The sequence below is a fragment of the Salvelinus fontinalis genome, chromosome 3, assembly GCF_029448725.1.
Source record: "Salvelinus fontinalis isolate EN_2023a chromosome 3, ASM2944872v1, whole genome shotgun sequence".
Lineage (NCBI taxonomy): Eukaryota > Metazoa > Chordata > Actinopteri > Salmoniformes > Salmonidae > Salvelinus > Salvelinus fontinalis.
In genome coordinates this window covers 59,568,395-59,589,439 of record NC_074667.1, presented here as the reverse complement: position 1 = coordinate 59,589,439, position 21,045 = coordinate 59,568,395, and the positions used below count along the sequence as shown (strand labels likewise).

Below are 21,045 nucleotides of genomic sequence, written 5' to 3'. Positions count from 1 at the left end.
GGAGGGGTAGGACTGGCTAGATGGTTGTTATGATGGAGAGGACGAGGGGTAGGACTGGCTAGATGGTTGTTATGATAGAGGAGGAGGGGTAGGACTGGCTAGATGGTTGTTATAGAGAGAGAGGAGGAGGGGTAGGACTGGCTAGATGGTTGTTATAGAGAGAGAGGAGGAGGGGTAGGTCTGGCTAGATGGTTGTTATAGAGAGAGGAGGAGGGGTAGGACTGGCTAGATGGTTGTTATAGAGAGAGAAGGAGGGGTAGGACTGGCTAGATGGTTGTTATGATAGAGAGAGGAGGAGGGGTAGGTCTGGCTAGATGGTTGTTATGATAGAGAGAGGAGGAGGGGTAGGTCTGGCTAGATGGTTGTTATGATAGAGAGAGGAGGAGGGGTAGGTCTGGCTAGATGGTTGTTATGATAGAGAGAGGAGGAGGGGTAGGACTGGCTAGATGGTTGTTATAGAGAGAGGGGAGGAGGGGTAGGTCTGGCTAGATGGTTGTTATAGAGAGAGGAGGAGGGGTAGGTCTGGCTAGATGGTTGTTATAGAGAGAGGAGGAGGGGTAGGACTGGCTAGATGGTTATGATAGAGAGAGGAGGAGGGGTAGGACTGGCTAGATGGTTGTTATAGAGAGAGGAGGAGGGGTAGGTCTGGCTAGGTGGTTGTTATAGAGAGAGGAGGAGGGGTAGGTCTGGCTAGATGGTTATGATAGAGAGAGGAGGAGGGGTAGGACTGGCTAGATGGTTGTTATAGAGAGAGGAGGAGGGGTAGGACTGGCTAGATGGTTATGATAGAGAGAGGAGGAGGGGTAGGACTGGCTAGATGGTTGTTATAGAGAGAGGAGGAGGGGTAGGACTGGCTAGACAGTTGTTATGATAGAGAGAGGAGGAGGGGTAGGACTGGCTAGATGGTTGTTATGATAGAGAGAGGAGGAGGAGTAGGACTGGCTAGATGGTTGTTATAGAGAGAGGAGGAGGGGTAGGACTGGTTAGATGGTTGTTATGATAGAGAGAGGAGGAGGGGTAGGACTGGGTAGATGGTTGTTATGATGGAGAGAGGAGGAGGGGTAGGACTGGCTAGATGGTTGTTATGATGGAGAGAGGAGGAGGGGTAGGACTGGCTAGATGGTTGTTATAGAGAGAGGAGGAGGGGTAGGACTGGCTTGATGGTTGTTATAGAGGAGAGAGGAGGAGGGGTAGGACTGGCTAGATGGTTGTTATGATGGAGGGGTAGGACTGGCAAGATGGTTGTTATGATGGAGAGAGGAGGAGGGGTAGACCTGGCTAGATGGTTGTTATGATAGAGGAGGAGGGGTAGGACTGGCTTGATGGTTGTTATAGAGAGAGAGGAGGACGGGTAGGACTGGCTAGATGGTTGTTATAGAGAGAGGAGGAGGGGTAGGACTGGCTAGATGGTTGTAATAGAGAGAGGAGGAGGAGTAGGACTGGCTAGATGGTTGTTATAGAGAGAGGAGGAGGGGTAGGACTGGGTAGATGGTTGTTATGATAGAGAGAGGAGGAGGGGTAGGACTGGCTAGATGGTTGTTATAGAGAGAGGAGGAGGAGTAGGACTGGCTAGATGGTTGTTATAGAGAGAGGAGGAGGGGTAGGACTGGCTAGATGGTTGTTATAGAGAGAGGAGGAGGGGTAGGACTGGCTAGATGGTTGTTATGATAGAGAGAGGAGGAGGAGTAGGACTGGCTAGATGGTTGTTATGATAGAGAGAGGAGGAGGGGTAGGACTGGCTAGATGGTTGTTATGATAGAGAGAGGAGGAGGGGTAGGACTGGCTAGATGGTTGTTATAGAGAGAGGAGGAGGGGTAGGACTGGCTAGATGGTTGTTATAGAGAGAGGAGGAGGGGTAGGACTGGCTAGATGGTTGTTATAGAGAGAGAGGAGGAGGGGTAGGTCTGGCTAGATGGTTGTTATGATAGAGAGAGGAGGAGGGGTAGGTCTGGCTAGATGGTTGTTATAGAGAGAGGAGGAGGGGTAGGACTGGCTAGATGGTTGTTATGATAGAGAGGAGGAGGGGTAGGACTGGCTAGATGGTTGTTATAGAGAGAGGAGGAGGGGTAGGACTGGCTAGATGGTTGTTATGATAGAGAGGAGGAGGGGTAGGACTGGCTAGATGGTTGTTATGATAGAGAGGAGGAGGGGTAGGACTGGCTAGATGGTTGTTATAGAGAGAGGAGGAGGGGTAGGACTGGCTAGATGGTTGTTATGATAGAGAGGAGGAGGGGTAGGACTGGCTAGATGGTTGTTATAGAGAGAGGAGGAGGGGTAGGACTGGCTAGATGGTTGTTATAGAGAGAGGATGAGGGGTAGGACTGGATAGATGGTTGTTATAGAGAGAGGAGGAGGGGTAGGACTGGCTAGATTGTTGTTATAGAGAGAGAGGAGGAGGGGTAGGTCTGGCTAGATGGTTGTTATAGAGAGAGGAGGAGGAGTAGGACTGGCTAGATGGTTGTTATAGAGAGAGGAGGAGGGGTAGGACTGGCTAGATGGTTGTTATGATAGAGAGAGGAGGAGGGGTAGGTCTGGCTAGATGGTTGTTATGATGGAGAGGACGAGGGGTAGGACTGGCTAGATGGTTGTTATGATAGAGAGAGGAGGAGGGGTAGGTCTGGCTAGATGGTTGTTATGATGGAGAGGACGAGGGGTAGGACTGGCTAGATGGTTGTTATGATAGAGAGAGGAGGAGGGGTAGGACTGGCTAGATGGTTGTTATGATAGAGAGAGGAGGAGGGGTAGGACTGGCCTGATGGTTGTTATAGAGAGAGGAGGAGGAGTAGGACTGGCTAGATGGTTGTTATAGAGAGGAGGAGGAGGAGTAGGACTGGCTAGATGGTTGTTATGATATAGAGGAGGAGGGGTAGGACTGGCTAGATGGTTGTTATGATGGAGAGAGGAGGAGGAGTAGGACTGGCTAGATGGTTGTTATAGAGAGAGGAGGAGGAGTAGGACTGGCTAGATGGTTGTTATAGAGAGAGGAGGAGGGGTAGGACTGGCTAGATGGTTGTTATGATAGAGAGAGGAGGAGGGGTAGGACTGGCTAGATGGTTGTTATAGAGAGAGGAGGAGGGGTAGGACTGGCTAGATGGCTGTTATAGAGAGTGAGAGGAGGAGGGGTGGGACTGGCTAGATGGTTGTTATGATAGAGAGGAGGAGGGGTAGGACTGGCTAGATGGTTGTTATAGAGAGAGGAGGAGGGGTAGGACTGGCTAGATGGTTGTTATAGAGAGAGGATGAGGGGTAGGACTGGATAGATGGTTGTTATAGAGAGAGGAGGAGGGGTAGGACTGGCTAGATGGTTGTTATAGAGAGAGAGGAGGAGGGGTAGGTCTGGCTAGATGGTTGTTATAGAGAGAGGAGGAGGAGTAGGACTGGCTAGATGGTTGTTATAGAGAGAGGAGGAGGGGTAGGACTGGCTAGATGGTTGTTATGATAGAGAGGAGGAGGGGTAGGACTGGCTAGATGGTTGTTATAGAGAGAGGAGGAGGGGTAGGACTGGCTAGATGGTTGTTATAGAGAGAGGATGAGGGGTAGGACTGGATAGATGGTTGTTATAGAGAGAGGAGGAGGGGTAGGACTGGCTAGATGGTTGTTATAGAGAGAGAGGAGGAGGGGTAGGTCTGGCTAGATGGTTGTTATAGAGAGAGGAGGAGGAGTAGGACTGGCTAGATGGTTGTTATAGAGAGAGGAGGAGGGGTAGGACTGGCTAGATGGTTGTTATGATAGAGAGAGGAGGAGGGGTAGGTCTGGCTAGATGGTTGTTATGATGGAGAGGACGAGGGGTAGGACTGGCTAGATGGTTGTTATGATAGAGAGAGGAGGAGGGGTAGGACTGGCTAGATGGTTGTTATGATAGAGAGAGGAGGAGGGGTAGGACTGGCCTGATGGTTGTTATAGAGAGAGGAGGAGGAGTAGGACTGGCTAGATGGTTGTTATAGAGAGGAGGAGGAGGAGTAGGACTGGCTAGATGGTTGTTATGATATAGAGGAGGAGGGGTAGGACTGGCTAGATGGTTGTTATGATGGAGAGAGGAGGAGGAGTAGGACTGGCTAGATGGTTGTTATAGAGAGAGGAGGAGGAGTAGGACTGGCTAGATGGTTGTTATAGAGAGAGGAGGAGGGGTAGGACTGGCTAGATGGTTGTTATGATAGAGAGAGGAGGAGGGGTAGGACTGGCTAGATGGTTGTTATAGAGAGAGGAGGAGGGGTAGGACTGGCTAGATGGCTGTTATAGAGAGTGAGAGGAGGTGGGGTGGGACTGGCTAGATGGTTGTTATAGAGAGAGAGAGGAGGAGGGGTGGGACTGGCTAGATGGTTGTTATAGAGAGAGAGAGGAGGAGGGGTGGGACTGGCTAGATGGTTGTTATAGAGAGAGAGGAGGAGGGGTAGGTCTGGCTAGATGGTTGTTATAGAGAGAGGAGGAGGGGTAGGTCTGGCTAGATGGTTGTTATGATAGAGAGGAGGAGGGGTAGGTCTGGCTAGATGGTTGTTATAGAGAGAGGAGGAGGGGTAGGACTGGCTAGATGGTTATGATAGAGAGAGGAGGAGGGGTAGGACTGGCTAGATGGTTGTTATAGAGAGAGGAGGAGGGGTAGGTCTGGCTAGATGGTTGTTATAGAGAGAGGAGGAGGGATAGGTCTGGCTAGATGGTTATGATAGAGAGAGGAGGAGGGGTAGGACTGGCTAGATGGTTGTTATAGAGAGAGGAGGAGGGGTAGGACTGGCTAGATGGTTGTTATGATAGAGAGAGGAGGAGGGGTAGGACTGGCTAGATGGTTGTTATGATAGAGAGAGGAGGAGGAGTAGGACTGGCTAGATGGTTGTTATAGAGAGAGGAGGAGGGGTAGGACTGGCTAGATGGTTGTTATAGAGAGAGGAGGAGGGGTAGGACTGGTTAGATGGTTGTTATGATAGAGAGAGGAGGAGGAGTAGGACTGGCTAGATGGTTGTTATAGAGAGAGGAGGAGGGGTAGGACTGGCTAGATGGTTGTTATAGAGAGAGGAGGAGGAGTAGGACTGGCTAGAATGTTGTTATGATAGAGAGGAGGAGGGGTAGGACTGGCTTGATGGTTGTTATAGAGGAGAGAGGAGGAGGGGTAGGACTGGCTAGATGGTTGTTATGATGGAGAGAGGAGGAGGGGTAGGACTGGCAAGATGGTTGTTATGATGGAGAGAGGAGGAGGGGTAGACCTGGCTAGATGGTTGTTATGATAGAGGAGGAGGGGTAGGACTGGCTTGATGGTTGTTATAGAGAGAGAGGAGGACGGGTAGGACTGGCTAGATAGTTGTTATAGAGAGAGGAGGAGGGGTAGGACTGGCTAGATGGTTGTTATAGAGAGAGGAGGAGGGGTAGGACTGGCTAGATGGTTGTTATAGAGAGAGGAGGAGGGGTAGGACTGGCTAGATGGTTGTTATAGAGAGAGGAGGAGGGGTAGGACTGGCTAGATGGTTGTTATAGAGAGAGGAGGAGGGGTAGGACTGGCTAGATGGTTGTTATAGAGAGAGGAGGAGGAGTAGGACTGGCTAGATGGTTGTTATAGAGAGAGGAGGAGGGGTAGGACTGGGTAGATGGTTGTTATGATAGAGAGAGGAGGAGGGGTAGGACTGGCTAGATGGTTGTTATAGAGAGAGGAGGAGGAGTAGGACTGGCTAGATGGTTGTTATAGAGAGAGGAGGAGGGGTAGGACTGGCTAGATGGTTGTTATAGAGAGAGGAGGAGGGGTAGGACTGGCTAGATGGTTGTTATGATAGAGAGAGGAGGAGGAGTAGGACTGGCTAGATGGTTGTTATGATAGAGAGAGGAGGAGGGGTAGGACTGGCTAGATGGTTGTTATGATAGAGAGAGGAGGAGGGGTAGGACTGGCTAGATGGTTGTTATAGAGAGAGAGGAGGAGGGGTAGGACTGGCTAGATGGTTGTTATGATAGAGAGAGGAGGAGGGGTAGGACTGGCTAGATGGTTGTTATAGAGAGAGGAGGGGGGGTAGGACTGGCTAGATGGTTGTTATGATAGAGAGGAGGAGGGGTAGGACTGGCTAGAATGTTGTTATGATAGAGAGGAGGAGGGGTAGGACTGGCTAGATGGTTGTTATAGAGAGAGGAGGAGGGGTAGGACTGGCTAGATGGTTGTTATGATAGAGAGAGGAGGAGGGGTAGGACTGGCTAGATGGTTGTTATAGAGAGAGGAGGGGGGGTAGGACTGGCTAGAATGTTGTTATGATAGAGAGGAGGAGGGGTAGGACTGGCTAGATGGTTGTTATGATAGAGAGAGGAGGAGGGGTAGGACTGGCTAGATGGTTGTTATAGAGAGAGGAGGAGGAGTAGGACTGGCTAGATGGTTGTTATAGAGAGAGGAGGAGGGGTAGGACTGGCTAGATGGTTGTTATAGAGAGAGGAGGAGGGGTAGGACTGGCTAGATGGTTGTTATGATAGAGAGAGGAGGAGGAGTAGGACTGGCTAGATGGTTGTTATGATAGAGAGAGGAGGAGGGGTAGGACTGGGTAGATGGTTGTTATGATAGAGAGAGGAGGAGGGGTAGGACTGGCTAGATGGTTGTTATAGAGAGAGGAGGAGGAGTAGGACTGGCTAGATGGTTGTTATAGAGAGAGGAGGAGGGGAAGGACTGGCTAGATGGTTGTTATAGAGAGAGGAGGAGGGGTAGGACTGGCTAGATGGTTGTTATAGAGAGAGGAGGAGGGGTATGACTGGCTAGATGGTTGTTATGATAGAGAGAGGAGGAGGAGTAGGACTGGCTAGATGGTTGTTATGATAGAGAGAGGAGGAGGGGTAGGACTGGCTAGATGGTTGTTATGATAGAGAGAGGAGGAGGGGTAGGACTGGCTAGATGGTTGTTATAGAGAGAGAGAGGAGGAGGGGTAGGACTGGCTAGATGGTTGTTATGATAGAGAGAGGAGGAGGGGTAGGACTGGCTAGATGGTTGTTATAGAGAGAGGAGGGGGGGGTAGGACTGGCTAGATGGTTGTTATGATAGAGAGGAGGAGGAGTAGGACTGGCTAGAATGTTGTTATGATAGAGAGGAGGAGGGGTAGGACTGGCTAGATGGTTGTTATAGAGAGAGGAGGAGGGGTAGGACTGGCTAGATGGTTATTATGATAGAGATAGGAGGAGGGGTAGGACTGGCTAGATGGTTGTTATAGAGAGAGAGGAGGAGGGGTAGGTCTGGCTAGATGGTTGTTATAGAGAGAGGAGGAGGGGTAGGACTGGCTAGATGGTTATGATAGAGAGAGGAGGAGGGGTAGGACTGGCTAGATGGTTGTTATAGAGAGAGGAGGAGGGGTAGGTCTGGCTAGATGGTTGTTATAGAGAGAGGAGGAGGGATAGGTCTGGCTAGATGGTTATGATAGAGAGAGGAGGAGGGGTAGGACTGGCTAGATCGTTGTTATAGAGAGAGGAGGAGGGGTAGGACTGGCTAGATGGTTGTTATGATAGAGAGAGGAGGAGGGGTAGGACTGGCTAGATGGTTGTTATAGAGAGAGGAAGAGGGGTAGGACTGGCTAGATGGTTATGATAGAGAGAGGAGGAGGGGTAGGACTGGCTAGATGGTTGTTATAGAGAGAGGAGGAGGGGTAGGACTGGCTAGATGGTTGTTATGATAGAGAGAGGAGGAGGAGTAGGACTGGCTAGATGGTTGTTATAGAGAGAGGAGGGGGGGTAGGACTGGCTAGATGGTTGTTATGATAGAGAGAGGAGGAGGGGTAGGACTGGCTAGATGGTTGTTATAGAGAGAGGAGGAGGGGTAGGACTGGTTAGATGGTTGTTATAGAGAGAGGAGGAGGAGGGGTAGGACTGGCTTGATGGTTGTTATAGAGAGAGGAGGAGGGGTAGGACTGGCTAGATGGTTGTTATAGAGAGAGGAGGAGGGGTAGGACTGGCTTGATGGTTGTTATAGAGAGAGGAGGAGGAGGGATAGGACTGGTTAGATGGTTGTTATGATAGAGAGAGGAGGAGGGGTAGGACTGGCTAGATGGTTGTTATAGAGAGAGGAGGAGGGGTAGGACTGGCTAGATGGTTGTTATGATAGAGAGAGGAGGAGGGGTAGGACTGGCTAGATGGTTGTTATAGAGAGAGGAGGAGGGGTAGGACTGGCTAGATGGTTGTTATGATGGAGAGAGGAGGAGGGGTAGGACTGGTTAGATGGTTGTTATAGAGAGAGGAGGAGGAGGGGTAGGACTGGCTAGATGGTTGTTATGGAGAGAGGAGGAGGAGGGGTAGGACTGGCTAGATGGTTGTTATGATGGAGAGAGGAGGAGGGGTAGGACTGGCTAGATGGTTGTTATAGAGAGAGGAGGAGGGGTAGGACTGGCTTGATGGTTGTTATGATGGAGAGAGGAGGAGGGGTAGGACTGGCTTGATGGTTGTTATGATAGAGAGAGGAGGAGGGGTAGGACTGGCTAGATGGTTGTTATAGAGAGAGAGGAGGAGGGGTAGGACTGGCTAGATGGTTGTTATAGAGAGAGAGGAGGAGGGGTAGGACTGGCTAGATGGTTGTTATGATAGAGAGAGGAGGAGGGGTAGGACTGGCCTGATGGTTGTTATAGAGAGAGGAGGAGGAGTAGGACTGGCTAGATGGTTGTTATAGAGAGGAGGAGGAGGAGTAGGACTGGCTAGATGGTTGTTATGATATAGAGGAGGAGGGGTAGGACTGGCTAGATGGTTGTTATGATGGAGAGAGGAGGAGGAGTAGGACTGGCTAGATGGTTGTTATAGAGAGAGGAGGAGGAGTAGGACTGGCTAGATGGTTGTTATAGAGAGAGGAGGAGGGGTAGGACTGGCTAGATGGTTGTTATGATAGAGAGAGGAGGAGGGGTAGGACTGGCTAGATGGTTGTTATAGAGAGAGGAGGAGGGGTAGGACTGGCTAGATGGCTGTTATAGAGAGTGAGAGGAGGTGGGGTGGGACTGGCTAGATGGTTGTTATAGAGAGAGAGAGGAGGAGGGGTGGGACTGGCTAGATGGTTGTTATAGAGAGAGAGAGGAGGAGGGGTGGGACTGGCTAGATGGTTGTTATAGAGAGAGGAGGAGGGGTAGGACTGGCTAGATGGTTGTTATAGAGAGAGGAGGAGGGGTAGGACTGGCTAGATGGTTGTTATAGAGAGAGGAGGAGGGGTAGGACTGGCTAGATGGTTGTTATAGAGAGGAAGAGGGGTAGGACTGGCTAGATGGTTGTTATAGAGAGAGGAGGAGGAGTAGGACTGGCTAGATGGTTGTTATAGAGAGAGGAGGAGGGGTAGGACTGGCTAGATGGTTGTTATAGAGAGAGGAGGAGGGGTAGGACTGGCTTGATGGTTGTTATAGAGAGAGGAGGAGGGGTAGGACTGGCTTGATGGTTGTTATAGAGAGAGGAGGAGGAGTAGGACTGGCTAGATGGTTGTTATGATAGAGAGAGGAGGAGGGGTAGGACTGGCTAGATGGTTGTTATAGAGAGAGGAGGAGGAGGGGTAGGACTGGCTAGATGGTTGTTATAGAGAGAGGAGGAGGGGTAGGACTGGCTAGATGGTTGTTATAGAGAGAGAGGAGGAGGGGTAGGTCTGGCTAGATGGTTGTTATGATAGAGAGAGGAGGAGGGGTAGGTCTGGCTAGATGGTTGTTATAGAGAGAGGAGGAGGGGTAGGTCTGGCTAGATGGTTGTTATAGAGAGAGGAGGAGGGGTAGGTCTGGCTAGATGGTTGTTATGATAGAGAGGAGGAGGGGTAGGTCTGGCTAGATGGTTGTTATAGAGAGAGGAGGAGGGGTAGGACTGGCTAGATGGTTATGATAGAGAGAGGAGGAGGGGTAGGACTGGCTAGATGGTTGTTATAGAGAGAGGAGGAGGGGTAGGTCTGGCTAGATGGTTGTTATGATAGAGAGAGGAGGAGGGGTAGGACTGGCTAGATGGTTGTTATAGAGAGAGAGGAGGAGGGGTAGGACTGGCTAGATGGTTGTTATGATAGAGAGAGGAGGAGGGGTAGGACTGGCTAGATGGTTGTTATAGAGAGAGGAGGGGGGGTAGGACTGGCTAGATGGTTGTTATGATAGAGAGGAGGAGGGGTAGGACTGGCTAGAATGTTGTTATGATAGAGAGGAGGAGGGGTAGGACTGGCTAGATGGTTGTTATAGAGAGAGGAGGAGGGGTAGGACTGGCTAGATGGTTGTTATGATAGAGAGAGGAGGAGGGGTAGGACTGGCTAGATGGTTGTTATAGAGAGAGGAGGGGGGGTAGGACTGGCTAGAATGTTGTTATGATAGAGAGGAGGAGGGGTAGGACTGGCTAGATGGTTGTTATGATAGAGAGAGGAGGAGGGGTAGGACTGGCTAGATGGTTGTTATAGAGAGAGGAGGAGGAGTAGGACTGGCTAGATGGTTGTTATAGAGAGAGGAGGAGGGGTAGGACTGGCTAGATGGTTGTTATAGAGAGAGGAGGAGGGGTAGGACTGGCTAGATGGTTGTTATGATAGAGAGAGGAGGAGGAGTAGGACTGGCTAGATGGTTGTTATGATAGAGAGAGGAGGAGGGGTAGGACTGGGTAGATGGTTGTTATGATAGAGAGAGGAGGAGGGGTAGGACTGGCTAGATGGTTGTTATAGAGAGAGGAGGAGGAGTAGGACTGGCTAGATGGTTGTTATAGAGAGAGGAGGAGGGGAAGGACTGGCTAGATGGTTGTTATAGAGAGAGGAGGAGGGGTAGGACTGGCTAGATGGTTGTTATAGAGAGAGGAGGAGGGGTATGACTGGCTAGATGGTTGTTATGATAGAGAGAGGAGGAGGAGTAGGACTGGCTAGATGGTTGTTATGATAGAGAGAGGAGGAGGGGTAGGACTGGCTAGATGGTTGTTATGATAGAGAGAGGAGGAGGGGTAGGACTGGCTAGATGGTTGTTATAGAGAGAGAGAGGAGGAGGGGTAGGACTGGCTAGATGGTTGTTATGATAGAGAGAGGAGGAGGGGTAGGACTGGCTAGATGGTTGTTATAGAGAGAGGAGGGGGGGGGTAGGACTGGCTAGATGGTTGTTATGATAGAGAGGAGGAGGAGTAGGACTGGCTAGAATGTTGTTATGATAGAGAGGAGGAGGGGTAGGACTGGCTAGATGGTTGTTATAGAGAGAGGAGGAGGGGTAGGACTGGCTAGATGGTTATTATGATAGAGATAGGAGGAGGGGTAGGACTGGCTAGATGGTTGTTATAGAGAGAGAGGAGGAGGGGTAGGTCTGGCTAGATGGTTGTTATAGAGAGAGGAGGAGGGGTAGGACTGGCTAGATGGTTATGATAGAGAGAGGAGGAGGGGTAGGACTGGCTAGATGGTTGTTATAGAGAGAGGAGGAGGGGTAGGTCTGGCTAGATGGTTGTTATAGAGAGAGGAGGAGGGATAGGTCTGGCTAGATGGTTATGATAGAGAGAGGAGGAGGGGTAGGACTGGCTAGATGGTTGTTATAGAGAGAGGAGGAGGGGTAGGACTGGCTAGATGGTTGTTATGATAGAGAGAGGAGGAGGGGTAGGACTGGCTAGATGGTTGTTATAGAGAGAGGAAGAGGGGTAGGACTGGCTAGATGGTTATGATAGAGAGAGGAGGAGGGGTAGGACTGGCTAGATGGTTGTTATAGAGAGAGGAGGAGGGGTAGGACTGGCTAGATGGTTGTTATGATAGAGAGAGGAGGAGGAGTAGGACTGGCTAGATGGTTGTTATAGAGAGAGGAGGGGGGGTAGGACTGGCTAGATGGTTGTTATGATAGAGAGAGGAGGAGGGGTAGGACTGGCTAGATGGTTGTTATAGAGAGAGGAGGAGGGGTAGGACTGGTTAGATGGTTGTTATAGAGAGAGGAGGAGGAGGGGTAGGACTGGCTTGATGGTTGTTATAGAGAGAGGAGGAGGGGTAGGACTGGCTAGATGGTTGTTATAGAGAGAGGAGGAGGGGTAGGACTGGCTTGATGGTTGTTATAGAGAGAGGAGGAGGAGGGATAGGACTGGTTAGATGGTTGTTATGATAGAGAGAGGAGGAGGGGTAGGACTGGCTAGATGGTTGTTATAGAGAGAGGAGGGGTAGGACTGGCTAGATGGTTGTTATGATAGAGAGAGGAGGAGGGGTAGGACTGGCTAGATGGTTGTTATAGAGAGAGGAGGAGGGGTAGGACTGGCTAGATGGTTGTTATGATGGAGAGAGGAGGAGGGGTAGGACTGGTTAGATGGTTGTTATAGAGAGAGGAGGAGGAGGGGTAGGACTGGCTAGATGGTTGTTATGGAGAGAGGAGGAGGAGGGGTAGGACTGGCTAGATGGTTGTTATGATGGAGAGAGGAGGAGGGGTAGGACTGGCTTGATGGTTGTTATAGAGAGAGGAGGAGGGGTAGGACTGGCTTGATGGTTGTTATGATGGAGAGAGGAGGAGGGGTAGGACTGGCTTGATGGTTGTTATGATAGAGAGAGGAGGAGGGGTAGGACTGGCTAGATGGTTGTTATAGAGAGAGAGGAGGAGGGGTAGGACTGGCTAGATGGTTGTTATAGAGAGAGAGGAGGAGGGGTAGGACTGGCTAGATGGTTGTTATGATAGAGAGAGGAGGAGGGGTAGGACTGGCCTGATGGTTGTTATAGAGAGAGGAGGAGGAGTAGGACTGGCTAGATGGTTGTTATAGAGAGGAGGAGGAGGAGTAGGACTGGCTAGATGGTTGTTATGATATAGAGGAGGAGGGGTAGGACTGGCTAGATGGTTGTTATGATGGAGAGAGGAGGAGGAGTAGGACTGGCTAGATGGTTGTTATAGAGAGAGGAGGAGGAGTAGGACTGGCTAGATGGTTGTTATAGAGAGAGGAGGAGGGGTAGGACTGGCTAGATGGTTGTTATGATAGAGAGAGGAGGAGGGGTAGGACTGGCTAGATGGTTGTTATAGAGAGAGGAGGAGGGGTAGGACTGGCTAGATGGCTGTTATAGAGAGTGAGAGGAGGTGGGGTGGGACTGGCTAGATGGTTGTTATAGAGAGAGAGAGGAGGAGGGGTGGGACTGGCTAGATGGTTGTTATAGAGAGAGAGAGGAGGAGGGGTGGGACTGGCTAGATGGTTGTTATAGAGAGAGGAGGAGGGGTAGGACTGGCTAGATGGTTGTTATAGAGAGAGGAGGAGGGGTAGGACTGGCTAGATGGTTGTTATAGAGAGAGGAGGAGGGGTAGGACTGGCTAGATGGTTGTTATAGAGAGGAAGAGGGGTAGGACTGGCTAGATGGTTGTTATAGAGAGAGGAGGAGGAGTAGGACTGGCTAGATGGTTGTTATAGAGAGAGGAGGAGGGGTAGGACTGGCTAGATGGTTGTTATAGAGAGAGGAGGAGGGGTAGGACTGGCTTGATGGTTGTTATAGAGAGAGGAGGAGGGGTAGGACTGGCTTGATGGTTGTTATAGAGAGAGGAGGAGGAGTAGGACTGGCTAGATGGTTGTTATGATAGAGAGAGGAGGAGGGGTAGGACTGGCTAGATGGTTGTTATAGAGAGAGGAGGAGGAGGGGTAGGACTGGCTAGATGGTTGTTATAGAGAGAGGAGGAGGGGTAGGACTGGCTAGATGGTTGTTATAGAGAGAGGAGGAGGGGTAGGACTGGCTAGATGGTTGTTATAGAGAGAGGAGGAGGGGTAGGACTGGCTAGATGGTTGTTATAGAGAGAGGAGGAGGGGTAGGACTGGCTAGATGGTTGTTATGATAGAGAGAGGAGGAGGGGTAGGACTGGCTAGATGGTTGTTATGATAGAGAGGAGGAGGGGTAGGACTGGCTAGATGGTTGTTATGATAGAGAGAGGAGGAGGGGTAGGACTGGCTAGATGGGCAGGGGCTGTGATGGGAGAGGGGATACAGGGCAGGGGCTGTGATGGGAGAGGGGATACAGGGCAGGGGCTGTGATGGGAGATCGGATACAGGGCAGGGGCTGTGATGGGAGAGGGGATACAGGGAAGGGGCTGTGATGCGAGAGGGGATACAGGGCAGGGCTGTGATGGGAGAGGGGATACAGGGCAGGAGCTGTGATGGGAGAGGGGATACAGGGAAGGGCTGTGATGGGAGAGGGGATACAGGGCAGGGGCTGTGATGGGAGAGGGGATACAGGGAAGGGGCTGTGATGGGAGAGGGGATACAGGGCAGGGCTGTGATGGGAGAGGGGATACAGGGCAGGGGCTGTGTGTGAACATGAGTTATTGGCTTGGGCCGGGAAGTTGTTGTCCTGCACCTTTATGTTAGGAACTGTGTGTGTGTGTGTGTGGGTGTGGGTGTGGGTGTGGGTGTGTGTGTGTGTGGGTGTGTGTGGCTGCTGACCTGTGAATGAGTGCCGCCTAGGGCAGAACTGGTCTACCCTACTAGTGTGTGTGTGTGTCCACACACTTATCACTTAAAGATGCTCAATGCAGAAATCGCTCCACCATTTCCTGGTTGATATAATTCTAACAGTTCGCTTACATTTTACATTTAAGTCATTTAGCAGACGCTCTTATCCAGATCGACTTACAAATTGGTGCATTCACCTTATGACATCCAGTGGAACAGCCACTTTACAACAGTGCATCTAAATCTTTTAAGGGGGGGGGGGGGGTCAGAAGGATTACTTTATCCTATCCTAGGTATTCCTTAAAGAGGTGGGGTTTCAGGTGTCTCCGGAAGGTGGTGATTGACTCCGCTGTCCTGGCGTCGTGAGGGAGTTTGTTCCACCATTGGGGGGCCAGAGCAGCGAACAGTTTTGACTGGGCTGGGCGGGAACTGTACTTCCTCAGAGGTAGGGAGGCGAGCAGGCCAGAGGTGGATGAACGCAGTGCCCTTGTTTGGGTGTAGGGCCTGATCAGAGCCTGGAGGTACTGAGGTGCCGTTCCCCTCACAGCTCCGTAGGCAAGCACCATGGTCTTGTAGCGGATGCGAGCTTCAACTGGAAGCCAGTGGAGAGAGCGGAGGAGCGGGGTGTCGTGAGAGAACTTGGGAAGGTTGAACACCAGACGGGCTGCGGCGTTCTGGATGAGTTGTAGGGGTTTAATGGCACAGGCAGGGAGCCCAGCCAACAGCGAGTTGCAGTAATCCAGACGGGAGATGACAAGTGCCTGGATTAGGACCTGCGCCGCTTCCTGTGTGAGGCAGGGTCGTACTCTGCGGATGTTGTAGAGCATGAACCTACAGGAACGGGCCACCGCCTTGATGTTAGTTGAGAACGACAGGGTGTTGTCCAGGATCACGCCAAGGTTCTTAGCGCTCTGGGAGGAGGACACAATGGAGTTGTCAACCGTGATGGCGAGATCATGGAACGGGCAGTCCTTCCCCGGGAGGAAGAGCAGCTCCGTCTTGCCGAGGTTCAGCTTGAGGTGGTGATCCGTCATCCACACTGATATGTCTGCCAGACATGCAGAGATGCGATTCGCCACCTGGTCATCAGAAGGGGGAAAGGAGAAGATTAATTGTGTGTCGTCTGCATAGCAATGATAGGAGAGACCATGTGAGGTTATGACAGAGCCAAGTGACTTGGTGTATAGCGAGAATAGGAGAGGGCCTAGAACAGAGCCCTGGGGGACACCAGTGGTGAGAGCACGTGGTGAGGAGACAGATTCTCGCCACGCCACCTGGTAGGAGCGACCTGTCAGGTAGGACGCAATCCAAGCGTGGGCCGCGCCGGAGATGCCCAACTCGGAGAGGGTGGAGAGGAGGATCTGATGGTTCACAGTGTCGAAGGCAGCCGATAGGTCTAGAAGGATGAGAGCAGAGGAGAGAGAGTTAGCTTTAGCAGTGCGGAGCGCCTCCGTGATACAGAGAAGAGCAGTCTCAGTTGAATGACTAGTCTTGAAACCTGACTGATTTGGATCAAGAAGGTCATTCTGAGAGAGATAGCAGGAGAGCTGGCCAAGGACGGCACGTTCAAGAGTTTTGGAGAGAAAAGAAAGAAGGGATACTGGTCTGTAGTTGTTGACATCGGAGGGATCGAGTGTAGGTTTTTTCAGAAGGGGTGCAACTCTCGCTCTCTTGAAGACGGAAGGGACGTAGCCAGCGGTCAGGGATGAGTTGATGAGCGAGGTGAGGTAAGGGAGAAGGTCTCCGGAAATGGTCTGGAGAAGAGAGGAGGGGATAGGGTCAAGCGGGCAGGTTGTTGGGCGGCCGGCCGTCACAAGACGCGAGATTTCATCTGGAGAGAGAGGGGAGAAAGAGGTCAGAGCACAGGGTAGGGCAGTGTGAGCAGAACCAGCGGTGTCGTTTGACTTAGCAAACGAGGATCGGATGTCGTCGACCTTCTTTTCAAAATGGTTGACGAAGTCATCTGCAGAGAGGGATGAGGGGGGGGAGGGGGAGGGAGGGAGGAGAAGGTGGCAAAGAGCTTCCTAGGGTTAGAGGTAGATGCTTGGAATTTAGAGTGGTAGAAAGTGGCTTTAGCAGCAGAGACAGAAGAGGAAAATGTAGAGAGGAGGGAGTGAAAGGATGCCAGGTCCGCAGGGAGGCGAGTTTTCCTCCATTTCCGCTCGGCTGCCCGGAGCCCTGTTCTGTGAGCTCGCAATGAGTCGTCGAGCCACGGAGCGGGAGGGGAGGACCGAGCCGGCCTGGAGGATAGGGGACATAGAGAGTCAAAGGATGCAGAAAGGGAGGAGAGGAGGGTTGAGGAGGCAGAATCAGGAGATAGGTTGGAGAAGGTTTGAGCAGAGGGAAGAGATGATAGGGTGGAAGAGGAGAGAGTAGCGGGGGAGAGAGAGCGAAGGTTTGGACGGCGCGATATCATCCGAGTAGGGGCAGAGTGGGAAGTGTTGGATGAGAGCGAGAGGGAAAAGGATACAAGGTAGTGGTCGGAGACTTGGAGGGGAGTTGCAATGAGATTAGTGGAAGAACAGCATCTAGTAAAGATGAGGTCAAGCGTATTGCCTGCCTTGTGAGTAGGGGGGGATGGTGAGAGGGTGAGGTCAAAAGAGGAGAGGAGTGGAAAGAAGGAGGCAGAGAGGAATGAGTCAAAGGTAGACGTGGGGAGGTTAAAGTCGCCCAGAACTGTGAGAGGTGAGCCGTCCTCAGGAAAGGAGCTTATCAAGGCATCAAGCTCATTGATGAACTCTCCGAGGGAACCTGGAGGGCGATAAATGATAAGGATGTTAAGCTTGAAAGGGCTGGTAACTGTGACAGCATGGAATTCAAAGGAGGCGATAGACAGATGGGTAAGGGGAGAAAGAGAGAATGACCACTTGGGAGAGATGAGGATCCCGGTGCCACCACCCCGCTGACCAGCTGCTCTCGGGGTGTGCGAGAACACGTGGGCGGACGAAGAGAGAGCAGTAGGAGTAGCAGTGTTATCTGTGGTGATCCATGTTTCCGTCAGTGCCAAGAAGTCGAGGGACTGGAGGGAGGCATAGGCTGAGATGAACTCTGCCTTGTTGGCCGCAGATCGGCAGTTCCAGAGGCTACCGGAGACCTGGAACTCCACGTGGGTCGTGCGCGCTGGGACCACCAGATTAGGGTGGCCGTGGCCACGCGGTGTGAAGCGTTTGTATGGTCTGTGCAGAGAGGAGAGAACAGGGATAGACAGAAACATAGTTGACAGGCTACAGAAGAGGCTACGCTAATGCAAAGGAGATTGGAATGACAAGTGGACTACACGTCTCGAATGTTCAGAAAGTTAAGCTTACGTAGCAAGAATCTTATTGACTAAATTGATTAAAATGATACAGTACTGCTGAAGTAGGCTAGCTGGCAGTGGCTGCGTTGTTGACACTACACTAATCAAGTCGTTCCGTTGAGTGTAATAGTTTCTACAGTGCTGCTACAGTGCTGCTATTCAGTGGCTAGCTGGCTAGCTAGCAGTGTTGATTACGTTACGTTGCGTTAAAAGAACGACAATAGCTGGCTAGCTAACCTAGAAAATCGCTCTAGACTACACAATTATCTTTAATACATAGACGGCTATGTAGCTAGCTATGTAGCTAGCTACGATCAAACAAATCAAACCGTTGTACTGTAATGAAATGAAATGAAAATGTGATACTACCTGTGGAGCGAAGCGGAATGCGACCGGGTTGTTGAATGTGGAAGTTCTATTCGTTAGACGTTGGCTAGCTGTTGGCTAGCTAGCAGTGTTTCCTACGTTAAGGACGACAAATAGCTGGCTAGCTAACCTCGGTAAATTAAGATAATCACTCTAAAACTACACACTCTGAACTACCCAATTATCTTGGATACGAAGACAGCAAAGACAACTATGTAGCTAGCTAACACTACACTAATCAAGTCGTTCCGTTGAGTGTAATAGTTTCTACAGTGCTGCTATTCGGTAGACGGTGGACGTTTGCTAGCTGGCTAGCTGGCTAGCTGCTGGGCAGATAGCAGTGTAGACTACGTTAGGACGACGAAATACGATAATTACGCAATTATCTTTGATACAAAGACGGCTATGTAGCTAGCTAAGAAGAAATTGCTAAGATTAGACAAATCAAACCGTTGTACTATAATGAAATGTAATGAAATGTAATGAAAAGTTATACTACCTGCGGAGCGAAGTGTGAATGCGACCGCTCGCTCCAAACTCTAAACCCTGTGTGTGTGTGTGTGCTTAATTTCAGTTCATGTGACAAAACAAGCAGTTGTAGTGTGGAGAATTACTGTACCGTGTAAACAGCTGTGACATATCATTTTGAAGTTGGTGTACAAAGGCGAAAGTAAAGATGTAAATTAATTTAGTCTGGTCGCCCAAAAAGTGACATATTACCACTTGAACTATAATAACTAGTCATGTATTCTGTACAGTGGCTACGTATATAGTCGTTACAGTTGTAATGCCCTCTGTCTTTCAGGCTGTTCCTCCAAGTCATTCAAGCTGTACTCTCCAAAGGAGCCCCCCAACGGCAGCTCCTTTCCCCCGTTCCACCCCGGCACCATGCTGGACAGAGACCTGGGGTGAGGAGGAGACACACACACCTACAACATTGTTGCATTCTGTGTGTCATTTTGTGGTGCTTTCTGGAGTGTGTGTGTGTCTTTCTGAGTCGGGGTGAGCGGTTAGCTCCTCCTCTGAGATGGATTGTTACAGGAAGTCCTGCTAGCTCGTCCAGATCTCAGGGTGATGGATTTGACTGCTGCACGTGTGCGTGCGTGCGTTCGTGGTACATGTCCAGGCTAACTGTCTTCTCTGGTTCTTACAGATAACAGGCATCAGTTACAATTCACATTTTTGCGTGGAGAAAGACAAGTATTAAACTAGATATTTCTTTCCTTGACAGTTTGTTTTCTCTCTTCTTTCTCTCGTCTCTCTCTGCAGCCCAACCCCCATGTACCCCCCCTCATACCTGGAGCCTGGAATAGGGTAAGACCTACTGACCGTTTCTACTTTAGTCTGGATGTTTATTGTCTAGATGTCACAGACCTACATCTATTTTGCTACTGTCAGTGTTTGTAGTGGATTTAAATATGTGCCTGTACTCAGTTTGTGTTCCAGTACTGTGTACAGTTGAAGTCGGAAGTTTACATACACTTAGGTTGGAGTCATTAAAACTGGTTTTTCAACCACTCCACAAATTTCTTCTTAACAAACTATCGTTTTGGAAGTCGGTTAGGACATCTACTTTTTGCATGACACAAGTAAATTTTCCAACAATTGTTTACAGACAGATTATTTCACTTATAATTCACTGTATTACAATTCCAGTGGGTCAGAAGTTTACATACACTAAGTTGACTGTGCCTTTAAACAGCTTGGAAAATTCCAGAAAATGATGTAATGGCTTTAGAAGCTTCTGATAGGCTAATTGACATCATTTGAGTCAATAGGAGGTACCTGTGGGTGTGTTTCAAGGCCTACCTTCAAACTCAGTGCCTCTTTGCTTGACATCATGGAAAAATGAAAAGATATCAGCCAAGACCTCAGAAAAAAAATTGTAGACCTCCACAAGTCTGGTTCATCCTTGGGAGCAATTTCCAAACACCTGAAGGTACCACGTTCATCTGTACAAACAATAGTACGCAAGTATAAACACCGTGGGACCACGCAGCCGTCATATTTCTCAGGAAGGAGACGCGTTCTGTCTCCTAGAGATGAACATACTTTGGTGCGAAAAGTACAAATAAATCCCAGAACAACAGCAAAGGACCTTGTGAAGATGCTGGAGGAAACAGGTACAATAGTATCTATATTCACAGTAAAACGAGTCCTATATCGACTTAACCTGAAAGGCCGCTCAGCAAGGAAGAATCCACTGCTCCAAAAACGCCATTAAAAAGCCAGACTACGGTTTGCAACTGCACATGGGGACAAAGATTTTACTTTTTGGATGAAACAAAAATAGAACTGTTTGGCCATAATGACCATCATTATGTTTTGAGGAAAAAGGGGGGCGCTTGCAAGCCGAAGAATACCATCCCAACTTTGAAGCAAGGGGGTGGCGGCATCATTGTGGGGGTGCTTTGCTGCAGGAGGGACTGGTGCACTTCACAAAATAGATGGCATCATGAGGATGGAACATTATGTGGATATCTTGAAACAACATCTCAAGACATCAGTCAGGAAGTTAAAGCTTGGTCGCAAATGGGTCTTCCAAATGGACAATGACCCCAAGCATACTTCCAAAGTTGTGGCAAAATGGCTTAAGGACGACAAAGTCAAGGTATTGGAGTGGCCATCACAAAGCCCTGACTTCAATCCTATAGAAAATTTGTGAGCAGAACTGAAAAAGTGTGTGCGAGCTATGAGGCCTACAAATCTGACTCAGTTACACCAGCTCTGTCAGGAGGAATGGGCCAGAATTCACCCAACTTATTGTGGGAAGCTTGAGGAAGGCTACCTGAAACGTTTGACCCAAGTTAAACAATTTAAAGGCAATGCTACCAAATACTAATTGCAATAAAGTGGTGATCCTAACTGACCTAAGACAGGGAATTCTTACTAGGATTAAATGTCAGGAATTGTGAAAAACTGAGTTTAAATGTATTTGGCTAAGGTGTATGTGAACTTCCGACATCAACTGTATATTTAGGTGCCGTTAAAGCCAGTATTCTATAAGAGGTGCTGTTACTTCGGCCCTAGTCAAGCAATTGCTACATCTAACCTCTCTTGTCTGTCTGTCTCAGGAGACACACACCGTATGGGAACCA

The 21,045-nt window shown here is 50.0% G+C and overlaps 1 protein-coding gene across 3 annotated transcripts in view; it reads left to right on the top strand.

Annotated features, from left to right (window-relative positions):
- The window catches only part of LOC129851229 (LIM domain-binding protein 1), an 83,528-nt gene that overhangs the window by 47,321 nt on the left and 15,162 nt on the right, over window positions 1-21,045 (top strand). For all 3 annotated transcript variants that reach the window (XM_055917636.1, XM_055917635.1, XM_055917637.1), the window contains exons 2-4: window positions 18,753-18,855; window positions 19,217-19,261; window positions 21,022-21,045. The exon at window positions 21,022-21,045 is cut by the window's right edge and continues 52 nt beyond it. In XM_055917636.1, coding sequence (XP_055773611.1) covers window positions 18,753-18,855; window positions 19,217-19,261; window positions 21,022-21,045 — 172 coding nt within the window. The remainder of the gene's footprint in view (window positions 1-18,752; window positions 18,856-19,216; window positions 19,262-21,021) is intronic.